Here is a 10,454-nt window from a genome sequence, read left to right on the forward strand (position 1 = left end):
TTCTCTGCCCCCCAACGCCTCCCTCCTTTTTTTTCCCCAAATTTTAAAACAAGCTAGAATGTTCTAAGATGAAGTTCTTTGGAGCCTAGGGAAAATATTTTCTGTGTGGTGCAGAACATAAAAAATGAGGGTTTTTTACTTCCCCAGGTTGAAGCACTCTCTTAAAAAATTAAATTTCATAATTTTGTTTTTTGAGCAATACTGATTTTTAAAAAGACAATAAAGAGAAATGTTTAGGAAGCAGGTACACAGCCAGGAAGAAGAGCAGAAAAAACTGAAAAGACCAAGCCAGTGCGAAGGCCTTGGGAGGTGGAGGGTGATATGCAGACCATCGCCTGGTAACCAGAGAAAGGCAAACCCTAACCATAAGACGGTAAGGCCCCTTGTGGGCCCTCAGATGGAAGAGAACAGAGCTGAGTGACAAGACCGTGCGCGACAGGCCGAGGGGAAGTTGGTGCGTGCAGAGGTGGGGGGGAGGGTCCAGTAGAGCTCCCCGCCCCCCCCCCCGAGGGAGTGGAGTGGGAGGGGAGAGAGCTAGTTGATGACGCGAGGCCCTCACGTGACCCGGAGCTGCAGAGCGACGCAGCCTTCCGTGCAGTCGTCAGTCCATTCTGGGTACCGGCTCCCCGCTGTCCTGCGCCTGGCGGGCTGGCATCGGGCCCGAGGCAAGCGGAGCAGGTAAGGGCTCCGGGGCCAGCGCGCGAGGCCAGGGCGGCAGCGGTCCGCCTACTCCCGAAGCCCGTGCAGGAGATCAGCGCAGAGGGTCCCTACCAGCTTTCTCCACACCCGGCATTCTTGGGAACATCAGTAGTGGCCCCCTGGGGTAGGGATGCTGGGACGGCCGGGAGGGCAGCAGAGCAACCAAGAGCAATTGGAAATCACCCGAGTTCCTACAGGAAAATGATGAACCTCCGGGGCGGGGTGAGGGTGGGCGGGAGATGCGGATGGGGGGGCGGCCAGGGGGGCCCTGGACCCGAAAGGGACCAGGTGGTGGTGGGTCGGCGCCAAGCGCTTCGCAGCAGTCCCCTTTCCCTCCACGACGGCCCTCTGCAGGTCTGCGGTGCAGGTCTAAGTGTTGCGGCGGCGCACTCACGGCGAGAACTGGGAGAAGAAGGAGACAGCAAGGATAGGCCCAGGTCGGTGAAAGGGACAGTGTGGGCGGTGGGTGCAGAGCCCAGTTTGAGACCCCCTCCCATTTACGCCATCCCATGCCCCCCGTCCTCCATTTTGGTGACTGCAGAAGCTTGGGAATGGATCTGTAGGAAAATGGTGGGTTTGGGGGGAGGTAGGACAGAGAAGTGAGAGAGGGGGGAGGGTCCGGACTTGGAGGCCCCCTAGAGGACGCACAAAGCTTTTCAGGTAGGAAAATGAAATTTTAAAGACCGTTGAGTATCCCGGGCTGTGAAAGATGAGTAGTAAGGCCTCTGTCCTCGGTGCTGACCTGTCCACCAGAAACTCAACCCCTTCTTTTGTCTTTTGTCTCCCAGGAGCAATGGCGTCCAAAGAGGAACACGCAGTAAAAAATCTCAACATGGAAAATACCGACCAGGAAAATGAAAAAAAGGATGAAAAGGAGCAAGATACTAATAAAGGAGAGCCCTTGGCCCTCCCTTTGGAAACCGGTGAATATTGTGTGCCTAGAGTAAATCGTAGGCGGCTCCGTGTTAGGCAGCCCATCCTGCAGTATAGATGGGATGTGATTCAGAGGCTTGAAGAGCCACAGGGAAGGATGAGAGAAGAGAATATGGAAAGGATTGGGGAGGAGATGAGACAACTCATGCAAAAGCTGAAGGAAAAGCAGTTCAGTCATAGTCTGCGGGCAGTTAGCACTGACCCCCCTCACCATGACCATCGTGATGAGTTTTGCCTTATGCCTTGAAACCTGAGGTTTTCCCTGAAGTTAATAGGGAAACACCTGCTTTCTAAACTTATGTGTTCATGATATACCTTTGTTGTAAACCTTTTGATGTCACTGATTTCTGGTGCATCTCTTGTTACTACCGGTTGAATATTGTGTTTTTGATCCAATCTGTAAGATTTTGTTAGCAGGAGAAGTTTACCTTTTGCATGGACAAATGGTCATTATATATTGTGAAACCAATAAAGCAGTCTAAAAAAAGCAACCTCTGTATTTTTACTTCAAATCTTATAAGTATTTAATACATGCAGAGAAAAATGCTGAAATTAAATATACCAAAGGATTAATACAGGGACTCATTTCTGTGAGATGAATTATAAATATACCAAAGGATTGATACAGGGGCTCAAAATGAGTTGATGTGTTTTCTTTCATATTTTCTGTAGTTTTAGAAGAAATGGAAACTATTTTTAATGACCATGTGAAAGCAGAAGGGTCATTTAATAAATACTTGGTCATGAAATTTGGGTATTTTAGCCAGATGAATAAACCCAGGAATTCTTTATAAATTGGGGACTGTGTTTCACATGACTGTGAAACAAGGTCAGGTGTGTGTGAGCTATGTTTACCTATTTTTGCCCTCATCCCCACCTATTAAGCAGGACTCCCTATCCTCATATTCCCTTCAGATATTTAGCAGAATTTCCAAAGATAGGTCTCACCAGTCCAGCATCCCTCCTCTGCTGGTCAAGTTGAATTCTGCCTGGCAAGAAGTAGGCCCTTAACAAAATATAATTGATAATGATTAAGGCTGGAGCTCTGAGTTCTTGTCTCAGTTCAGTCCCTGAATAAAATAAACTTGGATGTACAGTTTCACTTCTCTAGAAGAGATTACTTGCAATTCCTAAAGGAACAATAAATTCATTTAATAATGTCTTAAAGTTCTTAAAAGTATGCTAATCTGCCATGTATGTGAGAATCATGTGAGTGCTTTCTTGAAAATGTAGACTCTTGGGGTGCCTAGTGGTTCAGTTGGTTAAGCTTTGAGTCTTGATTCCAGCTCAGGTCATGATCTCAGGGTGGTGAGATTAAGCCCCCCCCCCAATCAGGCTCTGTGCTCAATGGGGAGTCTGCTTGAGATTTTCCCTCTACTTCTGCTCCCCCACCATGCTCCCGTGCACTCATTTGATCTTGCTCTCTCTCTCAAATAAATCTTAAAAGAAAAGAAAATGTAGATTCTTAGTCCTACCCTAAATCTACTGAATGGGGATCCAGAACTTTAATTTTTAGCAAGAGTTCCTGGTGATTCTGATGCACATTAATGTCTAACAGGCTCCTATGTGTATACATTTATTGGCTCAATTCTTAAATAGGCACCATAATGAAGAACATAAAGGTCACTATCTGAATTCATTGGAGAGAAGCATTAAAATGCAAAGAGTGAGAAAATTAAAAAACGCCTTTAGATTTACTACATAAAAATTAAAATTTAAAGTATGTACACTAAAAAATGTACAGTGGTTGTCTCTTGTAAGGTATTGGGTGATTTTTTTTCTTTGTCCTCAACTACATTTTTCTTAAAGAATATGGGTTACTTGTGGTGAAAAGAAATAATAAGTCAGTAATAGATCCACATACAATGAACAATTCAGTGAGCTTATAAATGAAGTGCAACGGAGGCACTTACAAATTCTCATTGACTGAACTTAGATATTATAGATTTCACATTATTCTTGGATATAGTGTTCATGGTTTGGTGTAATTGTCCCTCCTATTGAGTGGGCAAAATCGCTAGATCTTATTTCTAATTAATAGACTACAACAAAAGCAATGTGATGCCACTTCTGTGATTGTGTTACAGAAGATTGTAGCTTTGGTCTTGCTACAAGACTTCCTCTTCCTCCTCCCCCTCCCCTTTGCTGGCTTTGATGAAATAAACTGCCATGTTGGAGAGACTCATATGGCAAAGAACTGACAGTATCTCTCAGCCAACAACTAACTAGTCAATCCAATAGCCTTTGAGGAGGTGAATCCTGCCAAATAACATAAGTAAGTTTGGAAGCAGATCCTTGCCCTCTCAAGCCTTCGGGTAAGACCTTGCCCCTGACCAACATACTGACATGCACAATTAGCTGTCCTGAGCCAGTAAGAGCCAGCTTCAAGCACACCACTGACTCAGAGCCCCCCCTTGTCAAGGTAGTTAATACAGGGATACTACCAGGCAAGGAACATGAAAGATGAGAATGAAAAAAGGAAATGCCTTTTGCAAAGGAGATGGATGAGCATAAAGGAGAGAAAGATAAGAGAAAAAGAGAGACAGAGTCTTGGTGTATGCAGTATACTTATGACTAAAAGGGACTACAGGATTGTGTGGGGAGGGTTGTTACTTTTTGTACTCAGCTTTTCTTATTCAGATTACCTAGTTATCACCCTGGTATTTCAATTTATAGTCCCTAATTCATATAAACTGCATTTCAAAAGTAATTTGAAGCAATGGTTCAGCAAATAATTGCAATTTGGCCCAATTTGGGACTCAAGACATTTTTATGTTCCAAATATGCAGTGTGTACTATGGTAACAATGAGCACATATGGTCATTAAGAACTTGAAATACGACTAACACAATATGAAATGTGACTAACACAATATGAGATGTAAAGCATACACAAGATTTTAAATTCATAGTACAAAAAAAGAATGTAAAGCATTCACAAGATTTTAAACACAAGTACAAAAAAAGCATGTGGTTATTAAGAAATTGAAATGTGACTAACATGATATGAGATGTACAAAAGTGTAAAGCATACACAAGATTTTTAAATGCATAGTACAAAAAATAAGATATTAATACATTTTATATTGATTACATGTTGAGATGATAGCATTTTGGATATACTATGTTAAATAAAATATATTATTAAAATTAATTTCACCACTTACTTTTTACTTTTAAAGAATGTGTTTACCCAAAAAGTTGAAATTAGATATATGGCTTATATTATATTTCTGTTGAACATCACCTTTCCAAATCATTTTTAAGATATACCATGTTTTCTAAACTAAAAAATATTGTTTTAGAAATTTCTTGATAATAAAGATTATATACATTCCTTTTAGGAAGCACAAAGAAATATAAAGAAGAAAATTCTTAAAAAACATTTTACATTATTAAGAATTTATTATTTTAGCCTCTTTTCTACACAGAACATCCAAAAATGGAATCTTGTTCTAGAAAGCTTGGATCATACTGTATATACTATTTTGTATGCCTCTTTTTCACTTAAAATTTATGATAATCTTCTTCCATTATCTTTAAGAATTATTTGAGACAAGTTGTTATTTAAATGGTTTAACAAATTTGATATAATAATAACAGAACAAGGAGAAAATATAGATGATTATTTAATTTAAGCACAATAAAGGCATTTGTCAACATACAACTCAAGGCAAAAATTATGCAGAAAAATAACTGATTTTTTTTATTTGACAGAGACAGCCAGCGAGAGAGAGAACACAAGCAGGGGGAGTGGGAGAGGAAGAAGCAGGCTCCTAGCAGAGGAGCCTGATGTGGGGCTCGATCCCAGAACGCTGGGATCACGCCCTGAGCTGAAGGCAGACGCTTAACGACTGTGCTGCCCAGGTGCCCCAGAAAAATAACTGATTTTATTACATAAAACATAAACTTTTATATGGCATAAGTATAATTTAAAAAAGCAAATGAAATACTGGAAAAATAATATATAAGAAAGGCAAAAAGTTAATATTATAACTATAGTAAATTGGTTTAAATCAATCAAGGAAGGGCAAACAGAAATATCAAAATGGAAAAAAATAAAAGGTAAATAATTTTACAGCTGACTGATAGATACATGGAAAAAATGTCCAGTTTCATTTGTAATCAAAGATATGCAAATGAGAACAAGAAAACATTTTCAAATAACAAGTTGGTAAATAATTTTAATAGCAGCCAACATTTGTTGACCATTATAATCTAAATATTTTTCATGTCTTATTCAATTTCCCTAACCACATAAGTTGCATGCAGATACTATTGTTAGACCATTTTATAGTTAAGGAGAATGAACCACATACCCAAAGCCACGTGACTATTAAGTTGTAGAGCTCGATTTTGAACACAATGTGATCTTTGAATCCACGCCATTATTAGTGATTTATACCTAGAGGTAAGGGATCTTTCATACAGTGAAAACATAAAAGAGCATGGGCAGTTTCATACAATGCTGGTGAGAATGAGAACTGGTTCAACTTTTCTGAAAGATAGTTTGAAAATATGTATCAAAAGTCTTAAAACAGTTCTATAGTCTTCAACCAGAAATTCTATGCTGATGACTACATTCCAGGTGAGAAATCATACAAATGATCTGTATCTGAGCTGTGAAAACATCCAAATGTGCAAGTATATAAATAGAGATGACCCTTGAACAATACAGGGGTTAGGGGTGCTGACACCCTGCATAGTCGAAATTCCACATATAACTTTTGACTTCCAAAAACCTAATTTCTAATAGCCTACTGTTGACTGGAAGTCTTACCAAAAACATAGAGTCAATTAACACATATTCCATATGCTATATAGATATATATTAGTATAAATATATATATATATATATATATATATATATATATATAGTATTCTTACAGTATAGTAGGCTAGAGAAAAGAAAATGTTATTAAGAAAATCATAAGGAAGGGCTCCTGGGTGGCTCAGTCTGTTAGGCGTCTGCNAAGAAAATGTTATTAAGAAAATCATAAGGAAGGGCTCCTGGGTGGCTCAGTCTGTTAGGCGTCTGCCTTTGGCTGGGGTCATGATCCCAGAGTCCTGGGCTCTAGTCCCTGCTCGGCGGGGAGCCTGCTTCTCCCTGCCCCCACCCGCTTGTGCTCTCTCTCTCAAATAAATAAAATCTTTTAAAAAAATCATAAGGAAGAGAAAAATATATTTACAGTACCATACTGCAAAAAATCCAGCTATAAGTGGACCCACACCATTAAAACTGATGTTGTTCAAGGGTCAATTGTATATGCAATAGCAGGATGTTTATTTTAGCATTTAAAAAAACTGGATATGACTTTAATACTTATAAATAAGGGAAAGATAAATACGTAAGATGCATTAATACTTTGGAAACCTATCCGGCCATTATAAATAACGGAGTAGTTCTGAATAGAAAGAAATGGAAAATTCTCTAATATTGTTGTTATAATTATATTAGGTAGGCAGTATCCTATGTATGTATGTATGCTGTATGTAAAGAATAATTGACTAAAGTTTGCTTAAATATTAAGGAAGTTTATGATTTCTGATAGCAGAAAGAGCAGAAATAGGTAAAACAAGCTTCAGGCTGATTGATTCAAGATGTCACCAAGGACCCAGATTTCTTGAATCTCTGGTTAACTTCTACCCTGCCTAGTGTCAGCTTCATCCTAAGGCTGGTGGTTACTCCCAATGCAACAAGATGGCTGTTATGGTGATTGAGAATACATTCTTTTCTGGTTTTGTTCCTCAGGAGAGAAAGGAAATTCTTTCTCCCAACCATGGAATATAAGACCCCTTCAATCTAACTGGGCCATTTTAAGATCATCAGTCAACTTCAACCAGTAACAATCCTTAGAGAAATTCCAAATCCTGACAGGTTCAGAATTACTAGGGCCTGCCTCCTGAAGGTATCAGTAAGGAGAGGTGGGGGATGCATTTAGATGTTCAGAGTTTTGTTAAGAGAAGAAAGGAGAAGCTGATGTTGGATAAGCATACACTATACTGGAAGCCTCAGAAACAGGAATGGCCCAGGATACTCTCTGTACCTGCAATAAGCCCTGAGTGGGAGATCAACAGCAGGATATATATTGAATAACCTTTGGAAGGATAGGCAGGACATTAAAAAAAAGCCCACAACTAAAGTAGTCCAGAAAATGCTAACATTCAGAGGGAAGAGAGAATGAGAGAGAGAGCAAGATAATGAATATGATTCACAGAAGCTCCCCAACTTATAAAAACCTGAGGGATTCCTGGAGCCCTGGGATTAAAAATCAAAAGAAAGGGCAGTTTCTCCAGAGTTTAGTAAGACCATTCACGAGGATTAAGTGGAAGTCATGTGGGTCTGTGCCCAGAGATGCTCAAGAAACCAGTTAATGAGGAACAGAACCATGTGGAGAGAATTCCAGGAAAATAAAAAAAATTTTTTTCACTTTTGTCACATTAATAACACCTCCTTTCACAGGTTCTTGCCCTGCTTCATGGACCAGTCCCAGATGTGTTGGGGACATCCTTTCCTCCAAAAGTAGATTGAAAATCAGCCTTGCATGTTATTGAATAACATCTCTGAAAAGCAAACACTTGAGTTGTTTTAGCTTTGAATCTACTGAGGTTTGTGGAGACTTCAACGGGGCACTGTTTGCTCACTTAGCAGGCTCATGACCTCTACCAAGCTACTCTCTCTCCCTCACCAGCCCTTTCCAGAACTTCTCTCCATCCTCCTCATATTTCAAGGCTCGACCTAGATTCTTCTTCCTCATGACAGCTTCCCTGGCTCTTTGAGTACCACCCTTTTCTTATTCCTATTAGGCTGACAGAACTTCAGAGTTCTTGCATTTCTTTTTTCTCAGAAGTTGGTATGTGCAATAGTGGACCTTCCCAGGCACCTCACATTCTGTTGCCCCTGTGATGCCTTGGATTATGTTTTATAATTGTTTTGTATCTTTCACAGATTCACTAAGTGATCACTGAAGTGGTCTCTTTGTTTCTTCTCTTGTCCTTTTCCAATCCAGTCTCCACCTAGCAATCTAAGTATTATTTTTAAAAATTTTTTAAAGATTTATTTTTATTTATTTGAGGGGGGGAAGAGGGAGATAGAGAATCCCAAGCAAACTCCCCACTGAGTGCGGAACCCCACACAGGGTTCAATCCCACAACCCTGAGGTCATGACCTGAGCCAAAATCAAGAGTCGGATGCTGAACCAACTGAGTCAACCAGGTGCCTCAAACCAAGTAGTGTTTTCTTTTCTTATTTTTCATTACGTTAAGTTAGCCAACATATAGTACATCATTAGTTTTTGTTGTAGTGTTCAATGATTCATTAGTTGCGTATAACACCCAGTGCTCATCCCAACATGTGCTCTCCTTAATATCAAGTAGTATTTTAAAGGAGAATTAGAACATGCTCTTTCCCTCAATTATAACCCTTAAATGCCTCCATTGCATTTAAATACTTAAAACAAATCCTTACCATGGCCTTCAGGCTCTCCAAGACCCAGCTCATGGCCACTTCTCCCACTCAGCAAGGCTACTCTCCCCCTCTATTGATAAGCTCCAGCCACACTGACCTCCTTTGTTTCTAAATGGGCCAAGGACTTTCCTGCTCTAGAGCTTGTGCACAACATACTTCTCCTTCTGGAAGGCTAACCACTCCCCCCGGCTCTTATTTACCTTTTAGGACTCAACTTAATATCATGGCTTCTGAGAGTCCCTCTCTCATTCCTTCATCTAGCCCCTCATGCTATCTCTCACAGAATCTTTTTCTCTATCACACTTTAGGATTATGTTTTTATAATGTTTCTCCTCCCCCACTAGACTGTACATTTCATGCTCAGAGGGACCATGTTCACCTTATTCATTAGGACATATCCAACATCTAGCCCAGTGCCTGACACATAGTAGGTCCCGAGAGAGTAGGTTGAACTATATTAAATTGACACTTTTTAAAGTTAAAACCAGGCATATATTGGGGTGCCTGGGTGGCTAAGTTGGTTGAGCATATGACTCTTGGTTTCAGCTCAGGTGATCTCAGGGTCATGAGAGGAAGCCCCGAATCGCTCCACACTGTGTGCAGTCTGCTTGAGACTCTCTCTCTTCCTCCCCCTCTGCCCCTCCCCCCGTGCTCTATCTTTAAAAATAAATGAATAAATAAATAACCTTTTAAAAAAAACAGGAACATATCAGCAACCTCATAAGGTTCAATCTAATTCTTTTTGAAAAAATAAAAAATGAATCAGGTGAATTATTGAGAAAAGAGAATGAGAAAGTAGCCTGGGGAATATGTTTTGCTCCCAATTTATTATTTCACCTACTTTAGAGTAGATCCAGGAATCTGGCTGAGTTTCTGATCCTGAGACCTTCCCCCTAAAGGAAGGAGTACCTCTATTCCTTGTCATGTGTGTCTCTCCAGTGAATTCTTCTAAGTCCATGGCTTGTACCCCTAGACCCTGTGCCCTTGCTTATGCTCTATCTCCTCCCATGATCTTTCATGTTTTCTTCCCCTTTCACAACTCTCTTTGACAACTAATTCATCAGAGGCATAGGGAGTTCTACATGATGTGTCTTTACTCCATTTCTTTGCTGGTAAATTACCAAATTTTCATTGCCAGTTCATAATAGTATTTGTTTTATCCAAATGAAAAACCAGAAGAAGAATAAAAAACACTATTGAATGATGAAGAAAGAAACTACATACCGTGGGTAGATTGAAACATTAGAAGGGAGTATATTTGAGGTATTGGAGATACCTAAAGAAGTATCTTTGAGGTGTTGGAGAGAACCTAAAGGATTTCAGGGCTGCTTCCACTTCACACTCCCATTTTTCCT

General features: G+C 40.1%; 1 protein-coding gene across 1 annotated transcript; it reads left to right on the forward strand.

Annotated features, from left to right (window-relative positions):
- Positions 1–534: 534 nt before the first annotated feature.
- Positions 535–2,123, forward strand: LOC100472904 (protein BEX1). The gene is made up of 3 exons (XM_011218272.3): positions 535–678; positions 1,054–1,136; positions 1,488–2,123. Exon 3 carries the CDS (start codon positions 1,493–1,495, stop codon positions 1,877–1,879), a length of 387 nt encoding a protein of 128 aa, XP_011216574.2. The 5' UTR covers positions 535–678; positions 1,054–1,136; positions 1,488–1,492; the 3' UTR covers positions 1,880–2,123.
- Positions 2,124–10,454: the final 8,331 nt, after the last annotated feature.

Source organism: Ailuropoda melanoleuca, chromosome 11, assembly GCF_002007445.2.
Source record: "Ailuropoda melanoleuca isolate Jingjing chromosome 11, ASM200744v2, whole genome shotgun sequence".
Classification (NCBI taxonomy): Eukaryota; Metazoa; Chordata; class Mammalia; order Carnivora; family Ursidae; genus Ailuropoda; species Ailuropoda melanoleuca.